The sequence below is a fragment of the Rhinolophus sinicus genome, linkage group LG04 (genome assembly GCF_036562045.2).
Source record: "Rhinolophus sinicus isolate RSC01 linkage group LG04, ASM3656204v1, whole genome shotgun sequence".
Taxonomy (NCBI): Eukaryota; Metazoa; Chordata; class Mammalia; order Chiroptera; family Rhinolophidae; genus Rhinolophus; species Rhinolophus sinicus.
The window spans coordinates 169,449,148-169,473,413 of record NC_133754.1 but is presented as its reverse complement, the minus strand read 5'-3'; the positions used below and the strand labels follow the sequence as shown (position 1 = coordinate 169,473,413).

Genomic DNA, 24,266 nt, shown 5'->3' with positions numbered 1-24,266 from the left:
TTGTCAAAACAATCCTAACAGGTAGGTAAAATTATTCCTGTTTTCTGGAATGGGAAACAGGCATTTTAGACTCCCAAGGTCCTGCAGCGAGCAAGTGGTAGAGTTGGAGTTGGATCCCCGGTGTCTTCAGGCTCCAATGTGCACTCAGAACCAGCTGTTAGGCCAACTTACCTGTGTGCCCTAGTCAGTTGGTCATGCTGATTAAAAGATCAAGTCTGATGCTCTGCTAAGTTCTCTGCCAAATGTTACTTTAACCCAACTATTTGACTGGTGTTTATCATTGCTGTGGGGTACAAAAGAAACACCAATGAATTGTAATACTTTTGAGAAGAAAAGAGGAAGAATACGTGTAAACAGATATGTAAGGAACCAAATGTATGATTATATGATATAGATAATACTAAAGTAATATTATCATCTGTGGTTCCCAGGTCTTTATTTAGAGATGTATAGCTGGTAACACTGTTTCCATAGATTTCAAATGAACACTTTTTTACCTTTACATTGAAGTGATACACATGTCATAAATTTAAATTAAATCTATGGGTGCTTTCAGTTGTATCTGCCAACATGCTTCGTAGGAGCTCCTGAGAAGCAGAATGGACTATTAGGGTTGTATTTTATTTTTATTTAGTTATTTTAATTTTATTAATTTATTTTTGGAATAGTAGCATTGATGTATGAGAGTTGGCAAAAGGTAAGCAGGATAATCTTGAATTTGGGATTTGTTCTAATGTTTTCACAAATACCATGCAATTGTTACTTTGAGCCAAGTGATTATAATAGAATAATAGTAAAGTTAATTTTGTTGAAGCCTTAACCATGTGTTCTAATCACTTTAAAGGTACATATTAACTGATTGAGTCCTTACACCAGGGTTCCCTGTGAATTTGGTGCTATTGTCTCAGTGTTGGGGCTTCCCTCATATTATAGAGTTAGGGTCTCTGATTCCAAAGTTTGATAATTCTGCTCTACCACTCTTTACTCTCTCTGAAAGGGAAAATAAACTGTTTATAACAAGTCAACATGGCTTTTTTTCCCACTGTGTCTTGCTAGCTTCTAGAAGAAATGTCCTGTAAGTGTATAAAATTTGGCAATATTCAGATGTTACATTGAATAGAACATAGTAGATTTTTGGGTAAGATGCCGAAATAGAGAACAGTTAGTTCTGACTGTTAAAGGCAGTTTTGAAATCTAATCTGTAAATTACTTAAGGTCATCGTCTGTAGTTTTTTGTTTGTTTGTTTTCTTTTCTTTGTATTTAGGGTGATATAATTGTTTGGAGTGAAATGAAATTCAGTGCAGGGCATGTGGGTTAGTTTTTCTTCTAATATTATCCTCTGCCAGTTCATGGAAAAGTTGACATTATGAGTATATTTTAGCAGTGGGTAGCGAGATTTCTGACAGAGGGAAGAAAGCATTTGAAACTTTTCACCTGGTCAGCTGTTTAGTGGTTTCATATTCTGGGCTTTATAATTGTAAGGCCTCCTTAGTATCTGATCTTCCCTGGGATAAAGACAACCCATGAATGGTTGGCTCAGTGGCTCAGGTGGTTAGAGCTCCATGCTCCTAACTCCGAAGACAACTCCGAAGGCTGCCGGTTCGATTCCCACATGGGCCAGTGGGCTCTCAACCACGAGGTTGCCAGTTCAATTCCGATGGTGGGCTCTGCCCCCTGCAACTAAAATTGAACATGGCACCTTGAGCTGAGCTGCCGCTGAGCTGCCGCTGAGCTGGATGGCTCAGTTGGTTGGAGCGCATCCTCTCAACCACAAGGTTGCCAGTTTGACTCCTGCAACGGATGGTAGGCTGCACCCCCTGCAACTAGCAATGGTAACTGGACCTGGAACTGAGCTGCGCCTTCCACAACTAAGACTGAAAGGACAGCAACTCGAAGCTGAACGGCACCCTTCACAACTAAGACTGACAACTAAGATTGAAAGGACAAACTGACTTGGAAAAAAGTCCTGGAAATACACACTGTTCCCCAGTCCTGTTCCCCTTCCCCAATTAAAAAAAAAAAAAAAAAAAAGAACTCATGAAGGAGTAACAGCCTGTAATCTTAAAGCACACTGACACTATTCAGTTTGGCGATTGGACATAGCCATAGGAAACTTTGCTTGCAAAAGTTGGCCAGATAATCAACATGTCAAATACCATTCTGAGAGTCTGCTGTGCCAGGAAGCCTACTGGCTCTTTTAGAGGATGAGACATGGAAAGCTGTGTAGGCGAATATCATTCTGTGGGCATACTGAAATAGCCCCAGAGAGATGGTTGCTTTAATGACAGCCATACATGCAACTGAGTTGATCTTTGTATCATTTACATTTTGGTTGCTTAACCAAATAGGTTAAAATGGAAAATAATGATATTTCTGTTTTTTAAAGAAATCAACTTCTTATTTTTCACTTCTATCCCATTCTGTTTTGAATTATGCTTTCAGTAAACTGTAATATTTATTAAAGGCCAGTGTCCGTGAGAACAGTTGGCACCGGGGCATTCGACCTTGTTCAGAAGATAGATGTTAAAAACGTAGACACTGCCAGTCTGCTCAGATGGTTTGATCCAAGTTGCTCATCTCTGGTTTCAGGTCTGGCCAGTCTCTACCTTGATACTTGCCATCTTATATGGCTTGTTTCCCCCACACATTTATCAATTCCATAAGCAGACTTTAAAAATTGAGTGACTAACTTATGCTCCCGTCCTCACAGGGCTTAGAATTCAATGTAAAGACAAGTTTATATATAAATATAAGTAACAGATATGAAGCTTGATGTGAAAAATGCCTAGTACTGTTCTTTGAAAATATCAAAAAGTGAGAAAGCATTCCAGGCTGAGGGAATGGCTTGAGCAAAGACAGAGGTTGAAAAATGTGTATTTTCAGAGAAAGTGTCCGTAAGTCTGATATGCTGGAGTGGGGGGTGCTATGGCTGCTTGAAGTACTGGGGAAGAGGATGAGGTTTGGAGTTTGAGACTTGGCTCTTTTCTTTTCTTCTTTGGATAAAATGTACTTTATTATTTTATTTTTTTGTTAGGTTCAGGTATACAAAGCCACATAATGATTAGACGTTTACACCCCGCACACAGTGACAATCCCACCAAGCCCACTACCCCTCTGACACCGTACACGGCTATTCCAATACCCCTCACTAGCCCTATGCTGTGCTTTATATTCTGTCTATACATGTATATTTTTAATTATAGTTGACACTCAATATTATTTTATATTAGTTTCAGGTACAGTTGAGACTTGGCCCTTTCTGCCTTTTACTATTTGGGATCTTGGGCAAATTACCTTATCTTTGTAAATCTCAGTTTCTTTATCATACAATTGGAGTAAGAAATGCTCATAGAGTGGTTAGGATTAATGTCTGTGAAAATGCACTGTATAAACAATGAAGCTCTACATAAATTCTGATTTTTAGTGGGGGTGGGCAGTAGATGAAGCTTGGAAGGTAGGTGGCGACCAGCTTGTATAGGAGAGCCAAAACTCCTCACTTGGACCCTGTTCTGTAGACGGTAGAGAACGGTAGAGAACCGTCAGAGGCTTTTCAGCTGGGGGTGTGACATGAATAGATACGTTTTATAAGGATAATAGGTGGCAGTGGGGTAACTGATTACAAGGAGAGCAGCAAGACTAATTAGGAGGGTATCACAGTGGCTAGGAAAAAGAAGTTTAGGGTCTGAATTGGGACAGTGGAAGTGTATTAGGCAAGGAGGTAATATAATCTAGAATCCCTAAAATAGGCAGAAATTATTGACCAAATAGATGAGGCTTATTCAAGAGAGGGAGGAGTTAGAGATGATTCCAAGAATCTACCTAAGAGATTAGGATGATGGAGGGTGTGGATATAGGGAAATAGAGGATATAGGGAAAAAAGGGAGAACAGGTTTATGTTCAACAAATAAATTGTTTGTTGAATGAATGAATGGAATTATTGAGGCACTCAGGTTGAGTTGTTTAGGGAGTCTGTTTTGAATAGTGGCTAAAACCTCTGGCATTGAAATCAGAGCTGGTTTTGAATCCTGGCTCTGCCACCTTTTAGTTAATATCCTGAACAAGGGACCTAACTTCTGGGCCTTGGTTTTCTCATCTGTAAAATGGAATAATAACAAAACCTGTTTTACACGGTTGTTATAAGAATGGGAAAAGAACGCACGTTAAGAACTTGTCATGGTGTGAGGCATGTGGATTACAGGTGTGTGAGAACTTTGGTTCTGAAGCTTGGGAGAGTGTGGGGATGAGGGTGGAGTCATGGGAATGGACAGATTGTCCAGAGGACAGCCGTGAGAAGACGACGAATCAGGGAAAAGGCTCAGGAGTGCGGAGAAAGGGCAAAGGGTCCCCGGGTTATGACTATTAACCATGTACATTCTCAGTTGTAATGTGCTAAACATGTGTACTCATCTACTGATATACTTGTAAAACTATTGTATAATTCAGATACTTTCTTTCAATTTTATGTAAGGTTTTATATGTTTATGTACATATGTACATATATGATAAAGCATATGTTGTATTGGTGTTAGAGTTTTTTAGTTGTTAGTGAATAATTACCAGTGTATTTTTTTCTGTATTAGCATATTACTTTTACACAGTAAATTTTATTCATGAACACATTCCTTACTCTTTCTCCAATTTCATTATAATTTTTTCCCCTCATTCTGAATTTGCAAAGTGGGGCATCAAATTAGGAGATCTTAGCATAGAAATGAAAAGTGCTTTTGAAAAATAAAATGGTAGCTATGAGTATAAATCTTTTAATTGTTTTTTTTTCCTGGTGTTCTAAACAATAGATTCTTTATACAGTTGCATATGTACGAGTGGATGAACACACCATTGGTGGTCCAGAGGAGTTTTGTCACGACTGGATAAACCATGTATCACATTGATTGTAGAGGTTAGTAGATTTAGTTTCTCAGGCTGTGTACGTTTTTTTTGTAGTAGCATTTAAAATGCCTGGGTTATAAAGCAGCACTTTCCCCTCAAGATCTTCATGGATTTTTCTCTGTAGCCATCCTGAGAGAATCAGTGAAGTTCATTTCATGTTAAAGTTTGTAGAGGCCTGAAGCCTCTGTTCCCTGTCATTATGTAAACAAATTTAAAACATTAGCAAGAGAGAAAAAAGAAAACTTGAAGACATTACTTAGCAGTGCGCACAAGGATAAGACTGGTAGTTTACAAGTAGTGTTGTCTGCAGCAGCCACAGAAAATGGTTTTATATGCTCCAGGAATGTTGTCATGAAGTTCATTGTTTCATTTGTGGAAAGAGGTTTCGAGAGATGCATTATCCTAGTAACTGGATAGTCCTAATTCTGCCATTTTGACATGCACAGTGATGGAAAAGCCACTTAATTCCACTTCATTCTGAGGCTGAACAAGAGTATGGTGTCAATTTCATTCTTGAATGATATTGGATGGTCCTTTGATTGAAACTCAGTAAGTTCAGATTGTAATTCTCAGATATCACGAGCTCGGTATCCAGTGAATACCTGAGATTTTGTAGCTTCAATTCAAAGGTGAATTTTGTCTGTCTTTCTAATTTAACTATTGGGACCCTTTCCCCCCAGTGCATGCTACAATTTTTCGTATGTATATTGTGTATGATGTTTTAATCCATTTAGGTGGAATTTTGAGGGATGGGATGAATGGAATATTTTATAGACCAAAGTTCAACTTTAGAACAGCTTTTGCTATTTCACATGTATTCATTCCATCATAGAGAAATGGAAAATTGGGAGATTGGAGGAATTGTTTAGAATTGTTTAGAAGAGAAATGAGGACATTGTTTATTCGCTCTTAGATTCTTTCTTAGAGCTTATGGGCCTGTGACAGATGCGTTAATGTCTTATGATGTACCGAAGGCAAGAAGGTCAAACCACAAATGCTGGAATTTAAATAGTGACTTAAATTAAGAACATTCTAGAGTTCACACATCAAAATGAGCATTGTCCTAAGTCAATGGCTGCTTTGGGTGGATGTTAACTATCATACACTTGACTTTTATGCAGTCTGAACTCTTGCATGGTATATATTATCTCCTCTAAGCCTGCTTTCATAAGCTAATCTTTCTGCTCATCAGTTTACTAACACTGATTTCTAACTGGGTATCTGCCAGCTCCTGTCTCTGGAGGAAAGGGCCTCTTTGGGAGGTGGGAGTGTTTGTAGGCCTCAGTACATCTGGAGTCTTTTCATTAAATCTAGGGTACAGATGAGGGCTCCTGTCTCCTTACTTGGCCCAAGCCTGCCAAACTAACCCTATGACTTCCCTCCCTGTGTGTGTGTGTGTGTGTGTGTGTGTGTGTGTGTGTGTGTGTGTGGGGGGGAAGAGGGGCAATAGGGAAAGGAGTGTGTGAGCAGGGAGGAGTAGTCTTGCTATGTATGGACTGTGCTGGGTTGGTTGGTTGGTGCGGGGTGGGTGGGTGGGGCTTAAAGTAGCCTGACATCATATGCGTATGTGCAGGACTTCTGAAGTGTCAGGAGAAGAAAGACTCCCCTTCTCTGCTCAGAATCTAGTGCATCCTGATGCAGAGGTTTCCATATTGGACTATCTGCCTGGGCCCTGGAGGTAAGACTGATGGGCTAGGTGATAGGAAGATGGCCTGATTGCCATAATTTTGGGTGGTACCAGCTAGGGACTGTGTTAGCAGGAACCTCTGGCTTAGGATCTCATTTCCTGCAAAGATTCTTACTTGCCATCCCCTAGGGCTGCCCTGGCTGGAAGGAGGCAACTCCCATAAGAACCATGATGGTTGTCTCTTTCTGGGAATGGATCTTCTCCACATCTCTGACTTATTATACGCGTGTTTACTGGTAGAGTTCCTGACATTCTCCTTTTAAGTCCGTTTGTATTTAAGGAGTTCCTTTTTAAAAGGTGTGTGTGGGGGTAAGGCTATTTAAAAACTAAGGAAAAGAGATCACAATTCTAAACATTAATTCCTGAAGAACTACCCTGCTGGCCTCATTTGGATTTTGTCAAGTATTAGAGTGGCGTTCAGTGAATTGAAATGTTATAGAAGAATCAATAAATACGTGGACTTGAACTACCGAGTAGTACCTGGTTAGATTTATAATTCGCAGGATTTATCTGCCAGAAATGAGTCTTATATGCAAAACCTAGATGTTAGCTAGGAGCTTCTTTATTCATCATAGTTTCAGCCTCAAACTCCTAATTGCAGATTGTCAAAGCTCATAGGTATTCATCCTCCCCTCCATCACATCCAATTTTTTGTGAATTTTCTATAATTTAGTCTACTTACATGTTTCTTAGCTTCTGGGCTCCCATTTCTGAAAATGGTGTTTTGGTTCCATCTAGGTCAGCTTGGACATGAAACCCACCTGTTTCACTGGTATGCGCACAAACGCATCCTCTTTCCCCAAGCATTTCAGGAATTTAGTTAACTATTGAAGATGTGTGAGTCATGGAGAAAGAAAGGCCCTGCTGTAGGGCCTTGATTTTCCTCCCTTTTGCTGGTTTGTCCTCCCTATCTTTTTCCCCTGCTTTCCTTCTCTCTGCAATAACTACTGAACCCTCCTGATTTGGAGCAGAACAGTTCTGCCACACAATTAGACCTTTTGGAATTTCTTTCATCCTCTTCTTTCTCCTCTTCTTTGTCTAAAAAAATCCTATGCATTTGTCATGATATTAGAAAAACAAACAGTCCCTTTTCCAAGAGATTCTGATGTCAGGTGTTACAAATTGCCACCAATCCCCTCCTTTTCCTTGCTATAGATGTTAGCTGTATAAACTTCTAAACATCTTTTCTAATGCAGAGGAAGTATAATAATATTTCATACATTCAACAGGTAATTGAGCAACTACTGTACGCAAGGCACTGAGTTAAGTGCTGGGATGTGAAGAGATTATATCAGTTTCTCAACCGGGGTAGCTCTAGAGATGATGGATGGAGCGAATGAATGAGTAGGCAGTCAGATGGAGTCAGATTCAAGTCACACCTCAAAGAGCTCTTAAGGTCTAGAGAAGGGAAGATTGGGCAGTTACGTCATGTACAGCAAAAGGTAACTAGTGACAGGAGAGATGTAGAAAAGGTCTGTGGGAGTTTGTAGGGCCAGGATGGGATGTATAATTGGGGAGCATGTAGTATTTGGGCTGGACCTTGAATAGGGAGGATTTGGATGTATGGAGAGGAAGAGATGGTTGGGAGAGTATTTCCAGGTGAGGGACTTGGTTGACCAAAAGAATTGGGCCCGGAGAACATATGGTACACTTAACAAGCTATTGCAATTTGGATGGCTGTTGGGGAGTGACAGTATGCATGGTTGAGAAGGTCCCTTGAGGCTAAAATCTTAGGAAAGAAATCCTCTTTGATCTGATACTCACCCTAGGCTTGTGCTAGCTGCTTTTTAAAAAATGTATTTTTTAATATATTTTTATAGAAGTACGTCTTTTTTTTTTTTTATCTTGGCAAAGACCTTCCATTTGTACTTGGACCCAGCTGTAAGCTGGCTTAAGCAAAAATGAGGCACTTATTATAAAGAATCAGGGAGTCTTATGGAAACAAGAGGGGCCTTTAAGAGGGATTTGGAACTAAGGACTGGAAGTCATCCAGTTCTTCCAGCTTCTCTCTGTGCCTTCATGCTATTCTTTCTTCAGACCAGCCTCTTCTGATTTTGTGCTTGATAGGATAGGCTGAAGATGCCCATGTCATATCTCCTTGAAGGGATGAATTGAGTGAGGGACCCATCCTGACAACATTGACCCTGGCCAGGGTACCAAGTCATGTTGTACATAGTTGTCTAGTAAGGCTTAGAATCCTCTCCACTCACTTTCTCTGCTTCCACCTTACTGTAAGTTAGCTTACTAGAAGGAGCATTGGGTTTGGAGTTGGATTGCCTGCAGTTTGAATCCTAGTCCTGCCACTTACTACCTTTGTAATCTTGGTCAACATTTTGAATGAATTCTAGCTCTGTTTCCTCATCTGTAAGTTGGAGCTAATGTGACCTACTTCAAAAAATATGCTTTAGAGGGAGGTACTGTATTCTAGTGTGTATTTGGAGGGTAAAGACACTTCTAGGTTTAATTTACAAGTCTGTGTCTTATTAGCTTCGTGACCTTTGGCAAGTCAGTCAGATTTGGAGCTCCAGTTTTTCACGCATAAGTGCAGACAAATCGGTGCCTACCCCACAACATTTTTCTCAGGCTCTAAAGGCCATGTGAAACTATTTGGTGACTGCAATGTATTTACATACAGTGTTTCCCCGAAAATAAGACCTAGCTGGACAATCAGCTCTAATGTGTCTTTGGAGCAAAAAGTAATATAAGACCAGGCCTTATTTTACTGTACTAGAAGACTGGGTCTTATATTAATTTTTGCTCCAAAAGACGCATAAGAGCTGTTGGTCTGGCTAAGTCTTTTTTTCGGGGAAACATGGTATGTGTGAATCAGAAGAAAGTAAGTATCATTGGGGAGAATATTTCCTATTATTCTGTTATAGTCTGGTATACTTCTCTGGTTACTTGACATATCTTTCTCAAAATAACCTGTAGCTTTGGATTATTAATTGATTTATGATACAGTAAGCAGTGGTGTAGGTATTCTCAGCTTTCCCTTTCAATCTCAGCTTCCAATTTAGGACTCTAACTTGATTTATAATTTAAAATTTACTTTCTGGGCCGGCTCAGGCGGTTGGAGCTCCGTGCTCCTAACTCTGAAGGCTGCCGGTTCGATTCCCACATGGGCCAGTGGGCTCTCAACCACGAGGTTGCCAGTTTGATTCCTCGAGTCCCGCAAGGGATAGTGGGCAGCGCCCCCTGCAACTAAGGTTGAACACGGCACCTTGAGCTGAGCTGCCGCTGAGCTCCCAGATGGCTCAGTTGGTTGGAGTGAGTCCTCTCAACCGCAAGGTTGCCGGTTCGACTCCCGCAAGGGATGGTGGGCTGTGCCCCCTGCAACTAGCGACGGCAACTGGACCTGGAGCTGAGCTGTGCCTTCCACAACTAAGACTGAAAGGACAACAACTTGAAGCTGAACAGCACCCTCCACAACTAAGATTGAATGGACAACAACTTGACTTGGATAAAAGCCCTGGAAGTACACACTGTTCCCCAATAAAGTCCTGTTCCCCTTCCCCAATAAAATCTTAAAAAAAAAAAAAAATTTACTTTCATATTCAGAAAAAATAATGTTCTTTGTAGAAAATTTATGCAACCTTAAAAAAATCTGAAACTTACCACCCTGAAATAAAACCATTTTCTCTTTTTAATTCAAGTTATTCATGCTCATGAAGAAAATTATGACAATAGAATTAAACAAGCCAAAAAAGAATAATTGTGCCACACAGGGATACTCAGTACCTTAAATATGGTCCTTTCCCTATTCTTTTTGACAGTGTATGTTTTTCTTGCATACTTTCAAAGAAATGGTTGATGTTTGTCATGGAAAGGTGACACATCGAAGGAAACTGATTTCTTGTTTTTTCTTTGTTTTTTTTCCCCTTAAGTGATGATGTGAGTGAAAAACTGGTATTTGCCTTATTCTCACCCTGTGAGAAAATAGCCTTTCCTCCTTAACTCAAAGTCAAAGTTGTATTTTTTTGGAGAGATCTGGAGAGTGAGTGATTTATGTGGACAGTTTTATTTCTCAGGAATAATTACACATTTTCAGAAATAATGAGTGGCTAATGGTGGATAACACCAAAGTGAAATCCTTAAACCTTTGTTGGTCATTTCTTCCTTTAGGGGTAGATAGAGGGAAGGCCTTTTACTTCTTTTTAGAGCTAGAGAAACTAAAGACAGGTAAATAATTTGAGTTAGAGAATTATTTAATGAAAAGTAAATGAATGTATTTATTTTTTAGTAGATTTTTTTTCCCCTACATGGAGGTAATAGTTGACATAATCTAATCTGGAAATTGGTTTTTGCTTTGGGATTTAAGAACCTCAATGCTGTTGATATGATTCCTTTGAGACTAAAAATTTGTTTTAAGACTTTATTTTTTTAGAGCAGTTTTAAGTTTACGACAAAATCGAGAGGAAGGCACAGATTTCCCACGTACCTCTTGCCCCCCACAGTTGCACAGTCTCCTGCATTATCAACATCACGCACCAGAATGGTACTTTTTAATTTTTAACCAAGAATAAATGTACATCGACACATCATAATCACCCAAAGTTCATAGTTTATGTTACGGTTCACTCTAGGTGTTTTATATTCTTTTTGTTTGAACGAATGTGTAATGACATACACCTGCCATTGTCATATCATATGGAGTGTTCTCACTGTCCTAAAAAATCCCCTGTACTTTGCCTGTTCATCCCTCCCCCTTCTTTCCTCCCTGGCAACCACTGATTTTTTTTTACTGTCTCCATAGTTATGCCATTTGCAAAATGTCATATAGTTGGAATCATACAGTACGTAGCTTTCTCAGATTGGCTTCTTTCACTTAGTAATATGTCTTTAAGGTTCCTCCATGTCATTTCATTTCTTTTTAGCGCTGAATAATATTCCGTTGTCTGTATGCTCCAATTTATCCATTCACTTACTGAAGGACATCTTGGTTGCTCCCAAGTGTTGGCAATTATGAATAATTATAAATATCCATGTGCAGGTCTTTTTTTTTATTTTAAAGATTTTATTGGGGAAGGGGAACAGGACTTTACTGGGGAACAATGTGTACTTCCAGACCTTTTCCCCAAGTCAAGTTGTTGTCCTTTCAATCTTAGTTTTGGAGGGTGCCGTTCAGTTTCAAGTTGTTGTCCTTTCAGTCTTAGTTGTGGAGAGCTGAGCTCAGCTCCAGGTCCAGTTGCCATTGCTAGTTGCCGGGGACGCAGCCCACCATCCCTTGCGGGAGTCGAACCGGCAACTTTGTGGTTGAGGGAATGCACTCCAACCAACTGAGCCATTTGGGAGCTCAGCGGCAGCTCAGCTCAAGGTGCCAGTGTTCAATCTTAGTTGCAGGGGGCGCTGCCCACCATCCCTTGAGGGAGTCGAGGAACTGAACTGGCAACCTTGTGGTTGAGAGCCCGCTGGCCCATGTGGGAATCGAACCGGCAGCCTTTGGAGTTAGGAGCATGGAGCTGTAACCGCCTGAGCCACCGGGCCAGCCCCCCATGCGCAGGTCTTTGTGTGGACATGTTTTCAGCTCCTTTGGGCAAATACCAAGGAGTGCAATTAATTGCTGGATCGTGTGGTAAGAGGATGTTTAGTTTCGTAAAAATCCAACAGACTGTCTTCCAAAATGGCTGTACCATTTTGCATTTCCACCAGTAAATGTTCTATTTTTGTTTTTCCATATTCTTTAAGGTTCCTTTTAAGCTTTAAAATTCTGTGATTTAGGGGTGGCCTGATGGCTCAATTGGTTAGAGCGTGAGCTCTGAACAATAGGGTTGCCAGTTCGATTTCCACATGGGCCAGTGTGCTGCGCCCTCCACAACTAGATTGAAGGACAACGACTTGGAGCTGATGGGACCTGGAGAAACACACTGTTCCCCCCCCCCAAAAAAAAAGAAAATTCTGTGATTTAAATTTCTTTCCTTATCCTTGAATTATGGCTTCTTTTAAAATATTTGCTCTGTATATTATTTTTTCTAAAAAAAAATTATTTTTTACTGAAGAATATTTGAAGAATATGAAAGTATAAAGAAGAAAAATTACTGATGTATTTTCCTTTTTATATAGTTGTATCTATTATGGTGTACATATTCTTTTAAAAATAATGAAATATTTCAAGTGTGAAGAAAAGTATAGAGAGTAATGCAACACTTACGTATGTCCAGCCCATCTTTGTCAAATATTTACATAATAGTTTTTTGCTGTTAGCTTCAAGTCTTTCATTTCATTTTATTTTAATTTTTTAAAAATTTATTTTATTGGGGAATAGTGTGTTTCTCTCCAGGGCACATCTGCTCCAAGTTGTTGCTTTTCAGTCTAGTTGTGGAGGGCGCAGTTCAGCTCCAAGTCCAGTTGCCGTTTTCAATATTTAGTTGCAGGGGGCGCAGCCCACCATCCCATGTGTGAATTGAACCAGCAACCTTGTTGTTGAGATCTCGCGCTCTAACCAACTGAGCCATCCAGCCACTCCGATTTTATTTTATTTTTTAAGAAATAAACATAGATGCAATTCAAGCTCCTGTATTACCCTTTACATTTTTTTTCTTCTCCTTTCTCTCCCCTTCCCTTTCCTCCTCCTCCTCTCTTCCCTTCTTGCTCAGAGGTTGTCATTCCTGTGATGTATATATCACATGCAATACACATATATTGCATTTGAAAACTTTACATACTGTACATATCCTTCTGCAACTTGCTTTCTTTGTTCGATCTTAGTTTTTTAGATACTGTCATGTTGATCCGCGTGACTTGTAATTCTTATTTATTTTCAATATTGTATGACCCTGCCTCAATTTCTTTGTCCATTTTTCTGTTGACTGACATTTAGAGTGTTTCCATTTTTTTGCTTTTACTGACCCTGTGGCTATGAACAGTTGCTTACATGTGTCCTTGTGTTTGTCTCTCCCGTGGGAGAGTTTTTCTCTAGGACAGTGATACACAAAATGTGGTCTGAGGACTGAGGGATTACTTCTTGTAAGTAGGGAGCTTGCAGCAGAATGTAAATCAGGTATCATTGTTAATGATTATATTTAATATTTCTTTTCCTAGTGAAGGAAGAAGTGTTCCTTATGTCTTTGCTGACTGTTGATAAACATTTTACTGCTAACTTTGAATAGCCCTGTTCCAGAGTAAGTTTCCCTGGAGTGGAATTGCCAGGTTGAAGGGTATGTGCCTTTTTAACTCTACTAGAGATGAACTCACTAGAGATTTGTTCTTCAGAAGTCAATATCAGGTACACCCATCAGCATTGAAGTCAAAGCTTGGTTTGTTTCCAGTCTTTGCCAATATTTGATACTATTAGATTTGAAAAGTTTTTGTAATGTGAAGGGTGTGAAATTATATTTCATTGTTGTGTTAATTTTGCATATTCCTGATCAGTCTGATTGAGCATCTTTTTGTTATTTAGTTTGTGGGTCTCATCTCTGAATTGACTGCTTATTCAGACATTATCCTTTTTCATTTAAAATTTTGGATTAATTTGATTTTTCTTGATTTGCCAGAATTTTTAAAGTATTCTGCATTCTTTTTTTATTATTTAAAAAGACTGTAGCTATAGCTTATCTTTTTAATTTCTGGTGTGTTTACAATATTTAAAGATCGTACCCTATTAGTCTATTTTTGTGCTTGAGTTTTAATTTTCCCTTTTCAGTTTTCTTTTAAAGCCTTGAAAATCTTGCTTTTTACATGTATTGTCATTAATCTACCTGCAAGGGATTTTTAGTTTTTTTTTTTCCCCCCTGCATGAGCTAACAAATGTTTTCCAGTTCTCATTGACTAGTCCGTTTTTTCTTTCCTTAGTTCTTCTGACCCTGTACTCAAGTTTTCTAGTTTTGTTTATTGCCTATCATTCCCTTTTTTTTTGCCTCTCCTTCCTCTATCTTTGAATGCTGTTGTCTTCAGCAGTCTGTCTCAGGTCTTCTGTTATGTTCTTTCAGTGTGCAGTTACCACATACGCGTACATGTGTGGTAAACCTGCACAGCATTTTGCCTCTTCCTTCACTATACCCATGATCACCAAGATCTGACACATACCGTGTTTCCCTGAAAAAATAAGACCTAGTCAGACCATCAGCTCTAATGCTTCTTTTAGAGCAAACATTAACATAAGATCCGGTTTTATTTTAATATAAGACCAGGTTTTATATAATAAATATAATATATATATATAATATAATACCAGGTATAATATAATATAATGTATAATATAATATAAGATCGGGTCATATATAATATAATATACAGTATAAAACCGGATATAATATATAATATGATACCGGGTCTTATATTTTGCTCCAAAAGACGGATTAGAGCTGATGGTCCCACTGGGTCTTACTTTCGGGGAAACATGATAGTAGTATTTAAATAAAGACTTGAATGAGTGAATGATCTACATAGTGGAGTTACTGCTTCACAGTAAAAGTAGGGGCTGAGCCTTGAAGGAGGAAGAATTTAGAAAGCAGGGAGGAGGTAGGGTGAACTGGAATTCCTCTTTTTTTTTTTAAGGAGGGCGCAGCTCAAAGAGGCCCGTGTGTGGATTGAGAACCGGCAACCCTGGTGTCAGCAGCACCACGCTCTAACCCACTGAGCTAGCCGGCCTCCCTTGAGTGTTGTTTTCTGACCTTTGAATTGGTGTGTTTTTCTGTTTTGTCATAAATACCACTAGAATGAGACAAATTCTTATGACCTTTGGGTGATTCTCTTGAACAGGGTTGCCTGTAGTATGTGTAGTATTGTGCCCTATAGAAAATAGGGTCATTCATTGTTGTAGACAGTTGCCTGGTATAGGCAAGGCTTTTTAGACTGAAGGTCAGAAGATCCTAGATCCCATTCTATTTCTTGCTCTGCTGCAAATAACCTCTGTGACCTAAGGTGAGTCCTTAAAATTCTTTGTGCGTTTTATGTTAAACAGTTTTCAATCTTCTCCAACTGTGAGTCATTAGGAATCTTTCTTTGTATAAGTTTCAAAATAAAATTGTTTTCTTGGCTTGGGTGTTTGTTATATAGGTGTTTATAATATTTCATTAAACTATATATGTTTTGTACATTTTTTTAAATGTTTAATTTCACAATGAAAAAGATGTAAAAACTCACAAAAGACTGGGTTTCGTACATCTCTGCATGTGCCAAAAAAAAAAAAAAAAAATCCAGCTGGATTATACTTGAATGCAGAAAGCAATTATCATAAGAGCTAGAAGAAAACACAGGTAAATATGTGTCGGGTCTCCAAGACCACCCTCAGGTTCAGTGTTTTGCGAGGAGGATTCACAGAACTGGGCATATGTTTGTACCACTAAGGCTCATTACAGTGAAAGGATATACAAAGCAAAATCAGCAAAAGAGAAAGGTACATGGGGTGAAATCTGGAGGAAACCAGGTGAAAGCTTTCAAGAGTCCTCTCCCAGTGGAGCCACACAGGACATGCTTAATTCTTCTAGCAATGAGTTGTGCCAACACGTGTGAAATGTTGTCTACCAGAGATGCTCATTAGAGACTCAGTGCTGAGGGGTTTTATTTGCTGTTGGCCACGTGGGCACCTTCTGCCTAACATGTACCCACATCCCAGATTCCCAGAAGGAAAGCAGGTGTTCAGCATGGACCATATTGCGTGTACAGTTTAGGCACAGTTAGTCGCTCTCATAAGTTCTGGGAATGGTGGAAACCCTCCTGAAATCCAAGTTTCCAGGTGCCAGCCAGTGGCCAGCCTTGGCCAGACTTCTAAGAGTACCAGTCTCAGGCCTGCTATGTTAACTCTTTTCTTTAGAATATTATATTTTGTATTATACTGGGGTGTAAAAGTCATTTCTAAGCATGACTGGAAACCCAGAAGTCATAAAAGGAAGGAATGGTAAGTTCGTATTTAAAAAATACTTAGATATGAAAAGAAAGAAAGTGGTATAGAGTCACACGGTGTACTAGGAAAAAAGTATTTGTAATGTATGGGAGAAAAGGGGGAGATTTTTTTCCAATGTATAAAAGCTTTTACAAATCAGCAACTCAAAAGAGTAATGAGTAATTTGCTGAAGAAGATATTTCAAATGGCCAATAAATATTTGAAACGATACTTTACCTCAGTAATAAAATAGATATAAAGTATAACAACTATGATCATTTTTCATTTATCATATTCAGCTAATATTGATTACTTACAGACTTTGTAAGATTGATGACTGAGTGTAGCAGTGTGTATAGGGAAATTGGTACTTACATATACTGCTGGTGGTATAAATTAGCACAGCCTTTTTGAGGGGTGTTTTTCCAAAAACTATTAAACTTGTTGGTACGCCTACCCTTTGACTCAGCAGTTCCATTTCTAGGGTTTTAGCTTATAGAAACCCATCCACAGGTAAAGATGGCTGGAAGTTCTTTGGAGCGTTGTTTGTAGTACTGTAAAACTGGTAATAACACAAATAGAGGGTTAGTTAAATAAATTATACTACTTCTATGGACAAAGTTGCCATGTAGCCATGATCGGTTAGATCTTTATGTAGTTCTATGGAAAGATATTTAAGACTTTTTAAAATATATGCAAACATTTTTTACTGTAATTTATTTAGTATTAAAACCTGACCTGAATGGATACAAAATTCCTTTCTTTGATGATTCCACTTAGTGTGAGGATGCATATGTTTTATTGCAGAAATATGAGTGTAGTTGATTACCAGTACTGCTAGAACCAGCCAGTGGGTGGATAGGGTTATTTGAGATAAGCAACATACACACTTCTATTCAAAAATTTGGAGATCAAAAATTAGGAGAGATTTGAGACATGGATTGCTCCAAGGGTTTTACTTTTTTCTCCCCTTCTGCCTTCTCTCCCCACCTATGGCTCAAGCCGTTGTTTCTCAGTCTAGTTGTGTAGGACACAGCTCCCTGGCCCAAGCTGGTATTACGAGCCTTGCGCTCCCCCCGGCTGAGGCAGTCGGTCGCCAGGTCACAGCAGCTCACGGCAGTTCTCCCTGGCTGCTGGCTGCCCATGGCAGCACATAGCAGCCCCGGCTGCTCACGGTAGCCCAGCTCCAGGGAGAGCTGTTATTCACAATCTTAGCTGTAGAGGGTGCAGCTCACTGGCCCATGTGGGAATCGAGCCGGTGACCTGGCATTAGGAGCTCGGCGCTCCAACCACCTGAGCCATCGGGCCGGCCCATCTCCAAGTGTTTTAAATAAAGGATGTGTGTTAACTAAAAAGATAAAACAAAACTCTGAAATAGTATGTGTCATATTCCAGTTTTTAGGTTAAAATAATGTTAGTGTATGAATAGGAAAAAAATCGTAGTTCAGAATATATTCTCCATATTTAGCAGTGATTATTTGAGGGTATGGCAGTGTCTTTAATTTTCTCATAAGTGAAATTAATTCGATACCGTGTTTCCCCAAAAGTAAGACTGGGTCTTATATGGTATTTCCCCCCAAATAAGACCAGGTCTTATATTAATTTTTGCTCCAAAAGATGCAATAGGAAGTATTTTCAGGGGATGCCGTATTTTTTCGTGTACAACAATCTACATTTATTCAAATACAGTCATGTCATCTTCTGGAACATCATCATAACGTACTAAATGCATCCATCTGGCTGACGATCTCAACTGGGGCTTATTTTCAGAGTAGGTCTTATTTTCGGGGAAACAGTATGAGTTTGAATAAGTCTAAAATAACATAATTGTGGAGAGGATGGAACTTGCTCCTGATTCCTGAAATACTATTTGTCATATCAGACACTTCTGTGATGACTGAGAATCTCAGTTCCTACAACTAAAAACTGATTCTTTGTGAAAGGTGAGCTTTGTTTTAGATTTCTTTTGTGTTTTCAGAACTTTTGGTGACCTTATTTCTTATTTCTCAATAGATTCTCTTGGGGACCTAGGGCTAATTTGGATTGTCAGTTTTAAGAGGCTGTGTTTCCAGGGTTGAGGGTAGAGGCACAAGGTTCAGTTTCTTTCTGTGCCTCTATAAACAGGATCCAGAGACCACGCTGCTGCTAAATCTCTGCTCTTTGTTTTGCTAACTTCTGGAAGTCTGAAAAATTGAGTAGTAGATAATGTCTTCATTTACTTTTCATTGTTTTAACATGATTGATTATCTTTTGTTTAAAGTAATAGATAGGTTTCCAAAAATGATGCATCAGTGTTACATTAACTCTCCTCGAAGGATGTAGAAGACTTTGACTCGGGTCCCTCAGCCTGTTTTAGAAGGACCCCACATGATGTTTGGTGCCCTTTCTGGCATCCCCACATTCTCATCACATAATTTTATTGTGTTTAGGATGTTAACAATTTGATTTCTAATGAAGGAGAGTAGAAAGTGTTAGTTACTATTCTGAGGATACATAGGAAACACCCCAATGATTGTATGAAAAATAAAAGGACCAGGTATCACCAGGTTTTTAAACCTTTGGCACGGATTCTCTATCTAGATCAGTTTGTTATGCAGAATTCAACTTTCTGCCTTCTTCCACAAAACAATTCTTCTATAGTTTCTGTAGTTAAAATCTGTAGGCAATTTTCATTGCCTACAATCTATAAGGCACTAAGGCAGAGAGAACCTCCTTACCTGTAACTTCCACAAATATGTGGATTGAATTCACTGTTCCTAAGAATTCTTTTCACAGCCGCATCCAGCAATTACCAAATAGAATGATTTGATCTGGTAATCTCAGTGTCAGCCTGCCCTCCTTTCCTTTCTTTGTTATTCTTTTCTTCCTTTGTTATTAATTTTCAAAGCTAAACTTGAGACTGTATTTGGATTTCACCAGTTTTTCTTCCCCATTAGGGTTCTCTTTCTGTTCTAGGATGCAGCCCAGGGCACCACACTGCATTTGGTTGTCATGTCCCCTCAGTTTCCTGTCTGTGACAGTTTCTTAGTCTTTCATTATTTTTCATCATCTTGCAAGTCTTGAGCCGTACTAGCCAGATATCCTTATACTAGCTCCCAGTTTGGATTTTTCTGTTGTTTTACTCATTATTAGATGGGGGTTATGGGTTTGGAAAGAATACCACAGAGGTGAAATGCCCTTCTTGTCACATCATATCAGGCAGGGATCATGCTATCCACATGACGTCGCTGATGATGTTAACTTTCATTACTTGGTTAAGATAGTATTTATCAGGTTTTTCCACTGTAAAGTTAATATTTCACTATTCTGTTCTTTGGAAGCAAGTCACTAAATCTAGCCTACCTGAAGGAGGGGGTGGAGGCAGGAATTAAGCTCTACTTCCTGTATTTGGAATTTCTTATAGAATAATATATATTATTTGGAATTCTATACTACAGGTTTCGTCTCTTTTCCCCAATGTATTTTAACACTTATTTATATCAGTATGGACTCAGGTAGATTTATTTTATACTTTGGGTTTTACTCCAATATAATGTTATTTATTTTGTTCCTCAAATTGTTCCAACTTCGGCTGTAATGGAGCTCTTTCAGGGTGATTCCTGTATCCCTTTGATACGTTCCAGGACTCATTTTCTTTCTGGTACTACAAGATGCTTCAGGTTTATCTTTCTTCCACTGTCACCAGCCCTAGAATCAGCCACTTTTTTTTCAAGAAGTCTGATTCTTTTTGTTGGAGAATAGTGTGTAAAAACCACGATGTAGGTGTTGGGTGTGCTTGTTGCTGCTAGGGTGTCATTACTTCAAGGCTCCCTCAAGAGATTTTACACACACACACACACACACGCACACACACGTATGCGTGCACACGCAGATGTATACATATCTTCTTTTAAAAATATGTGGAAAATTTCAAGCATACACAAAAGTACAAATTCTCAGTATCACACAACTTGAACAATTGCTAATTAGTGGCCAATCTTGGTTCTATTTATATGGCCCCTTCTCCTTCATTATTGTTATTTTAATATATTTTTATTTGAAAATGTTTATATCAGTACAGTGAAACAAATTTTAAGAGATACTGGATGTCATTAGTTTGGATTCATTAATGTATTACAAAAGCAAGACATGGAAGTTATTTACGTGATGAGCTTTCACAGCTTCAGTAGAAAGGGCAGCTTCATGTGATGCCATTTCAATGCGGATTTATTCCAGTCTACATACTTTCCAAGAATGTCACCATCTCTAAATAATCGTCTGGAACTACTTTGGTGCCTCCATATTCTGGAAGAAGATAGTTATCTCCATCTTTCACGCTAACTGGTTGAATCTCTCCACCCTTTCCTTTAGCGCCCGATCCAACAGCTGTTACTGTTGTTTGCAATACTTTTCCTTGAGATTTTTCTGGAAGCATAATGCCTCCCTTGGTTACCATTTCTGCAGCTCTCCTTTCAACTAATACTGGTGCAGAGAGGGGCAGAAACTTTCTAAATGCGAGTCCTGCCATAACGCGGCTGCAGCAGTTCGTTTATGAGGACCTAAATGAGACTATGGCTTTACTTTTATTTATTTATATTTTTTAAAATAAAAATTGCACGTATTTAAGGTGTACAACATGATAATACTGATATACATATATATAGTGAAATTGCTGCAGTCAAGCTGATTAACATATCTTCTCACATATCTTTGCTCTTACAACAATTTCTTGTACATTCCTGATAATTCGATGGAAATCCCAGTAACTGTATTGTTTGTCCTGTAGATAGTTTAGCCTCTGAAAAACAAGTGCTCTTTTAAATAAAAATATAAATTGAAGTATAATAGAGACAGTAGAAAGTATGAAAGTGTAGAGCTTGGTCGATTTTTATAAATGTATATAACTGTGAAAACCATCATCCAGATCCAGATACAGGACATTTCCAGACTCCTAGAAGTCTCCCTAATCACCACTGATAATTTTTGTAAGAACCTTTAAAAAGTATACATAAGCACATACCATGATAGCACCTAAAAAATTAATAATTCCTTAAAATCAAATATCCAGTCACTTGCAGTAGGTAGGTGCCCTTCTTACCCCCTCATTCCTCCCCGCCCCTGCAATGTATCTGGTGAAGGGACAGAACAGTGCATCAGGTTCTTGTTCTGTAGTTTATCACCGTCTGGATTTTGCTGAAAGCATCCCCGTGGTGTTACTTTAACATGTTTTTCTCACCTTGGCTTTCTTGGTGGAAACTCCGTTTCCATATTCTGGTTGGGTAACCCCAATACAGTGATGGGCAGTAATTCTTTCTTTGGAGAAAATTCATCAGTAAGATGTTCTCATCAAATATATATTGTGTCTGAGTAAAGTTTTCCTGCCCCGCTCTGTTAGCTAGGTCTAGAAGATTTCTCCAAAAATTTTGTATCCTGTCTAGTTGTCAAAATCGTTTAGGAAAATGGAATCACTTTGTATGCAGGAGAGAATTTTGTTATTCTTGGTTTTGTTTTCCTCTCTTCTAGAGATTAAATGACCGGGACAGTTGTAAGACATTATAATTAGCTAGTAAACCTTTTTAGTGTTGTTCCATTGTTGTGTCAAAATCACCTGCATATAAGGCTAGTTGTGTTTAAAGTTCTGACTGAAGCATCTGCAGTGCAGTACAAGGATTAAGCCTTAAAAATAATAATAAGTATTGGTCGTGTTTGATTGCTAAGTTCTTTTTTCTCTGTTTTATATTATAGATCAGCTTGAACGGGTCTTTTTACGACTTGGCCATGCTGAAACAGACGAACAATTACAGAATATTATATCTAAATTCCTTCCTCCTGTTTTGCTCAAGCTGTCTAGCACCCAAGAAGGAGTACGCAAAAAGGTAAGCACGTTGGGACAGTTGGGGGAATTAAATGGTGAACAAATGAATATATATTATGAAGTGAGATCTTTGTTCCCATTATTGAAATCTAGGTTCATGATCCTAATTATGGCCTTTCAAAATGCAGAGTAAGTCTAGGACAAGCTTACATAATTTAAAAGTAGCTTTTGTATGCTTAGCACAGCTGTATTTAGCACCAACTGTGCACTTGGCATCAGTGCCAGATGATATAATTGAGATAATTATTCTGGAATGTATGGAGGCGTGATAAAACCCATGCCTGTGAGTCCAACATGAAAGTCAGGTGATAGTGGGGCAAAAATATTCTTTAATCATTGACTGTGAATATAACGTTAGTTAAAAATAAACAAAATAACGTTTTTAAAAGCAATATATTGATGTATAGCTCCAGAGGTTTTTTTTTTTTTATTTTTTATTTTTTATTTTTTTAAAGATTTTATTGGGGAACTGTGTGTACTTCTAGGACTTTTTTCCAAGTCAAGGTGTTGTCCTTTCAATGTTAGTTGTGGAGGGCTCAGCTCAGCTCCAGGTCTAGTTGCCATTGTTAATTGCAGGGGGCACAGCCCACCATCCCTTGCAGGAGTCGAACCAGCAACCTTGTGGTGGAGAGGATGAGCTCCAACCGACTGAGCCAGCCAGTAGCTCAGTGGCAGCTCAGCTCAAGGTGCCATGTCAATCTTAGTTGCAGGGGGCAGAGCCCATCGTCCCTTGCGGGAGTCAAAGAGTCGAATTGGCAACCTTGTGATTGAGAGCCCACTGGCCCATGTGGGAATCGAACTGGCAGCCTTTGGAGCATGGAGCTCCAACAGCCTGAGCCACCAGGCCGGCCCTGTAGTTCCAGTTTTAAGACTGTACACTGTTACCAAAAGCTGGGTAACTGTCACATCTTTTTTAACCTAATGTTCTACATGAAACATTTGTTCCCTTCATTTTTAAATAGTTCATTAGTCTTCTGGTTTTACAGTATCTTTGGGCCTTTGGTCTATCATTTGGTTTCATCCTTTGGGCCATTCTAATTGATTGGCAGTGGCTTCCTGGAGGTCTGCCCTGAGAGTCTGAGGCCCATCCTGATTTGAGTTCAATGGAGACAGAGTATCTTTAAGAATGTCTTCCTTGCAGGAAGGATAGGGCATTCTTGTCATATATTTGACATGCCTGTTGTGAATACCGCTTTGCTGAGATAAATACATATTTGATCCTGTCACTATCCTATTTAAAACTCTTCTATGGCCTTCTCTTACCCTTAGGATAGCAAGGTGTTAAAAAAGGCCCTACATGAGTTGGTTTCTGCTTACTTATTTAGCATCATCAGTCTCGTCGTTTATTTGGCAGGTATTTACTGAGTGTCTTCTATATGCCAGGTGTTAGGGACATATTGGTGAATGGAAGAGACATCTAGTTGGGAAGAGTGCTGTTAAACAATCAGGCAAATAGCATCTAGTTGTAAAATGTAATCGGATTCTATTATATGAAAGAATATATTTGGGGCATAAGAGAGACCTGTGTGTGTGTGTGTGTGTGTGTGTGTGTGTGTGTGTGTGTGTGTTTGTGTGTATGTGTGTGTAGGAAGCAGCCAGGCAGAGAGAGGAGGGAGACCATTAAAGACAGATGGCCCTGTGCAGAGGTTCTGAGTTGAAAGAGTATGGAGCCTCCGGAGACATGAGGGCCATGTGATGCACCCCGTGCGTGAGAGGAGGTGTGATCAAGAGGGTGGGCATCGGGGAAAGGGAATAGGGGCCTCAGCGGGCAGCGAGTTGGAAGCTCAGGTATAAATAATTTCAGTATGTGACATTTTGAAATCAACGAAACTAAGGATTATTTTGTGCTGACTTTCAGTTATGTAATTTTGGGGTTTCTAACTATCAATTTCATAATGCATGTTAGACTTAACCAGGATATGTCCTATAAGGTAGCTGGTAATTTGTGGGTAAACTGAGTGAAAGAGAAATAAAAGTGTTAGGTTTTCTACTGACAGGTCATTGGCATGCATAT

The 24,266-nt window shown here is 39.1% G+C and overlaps 1 protein-coding gene and 1 pseudogene across 5 annotated transcripts in view; one reads left to right on the top strand and one right to left on the bottom strand.

Moving 5' to 3' along the window:
- The window catches only part of ECPAS (Ecm29 proteasome adaptor and scaffold), a 100,517-nt gene that overhangs the window by 4,142 nt on the left and 72,109 nt on the right, over nucleotides 1-24,266 (top strand). For 2 of the 5 annotated variants that reach the window (XM_074330823.1, XM_074330822.1), the window contains exons 2-3: nucleotides 4,798-4,901; nucleotides 22,123-22,253. In XM_074330823.1, the coding sequence (XP_074186924.1) occupies nucleotides 4,880-4,901; nucleotides 22,123-22,253 (153 nt within the window). In that variant the 5' untranslated portion in view covers nucleotides 4,798-4,879. The remainder of the gene's footprint in view (nucleotides 1-4,797; nucleotides 4,902-22,122; nucleotides 22,254-24,266) is intronic. The other 3 variants (XM_019749528.2, XM_074330821.1, XM_074330824.1) reach the window with 2 other exon arrangements.
- Nucleotides 20,553-20,905, bottom strand: LOC109456953 (10 kDa heat shock protein, mitochondrial; annotated as a pseudogene).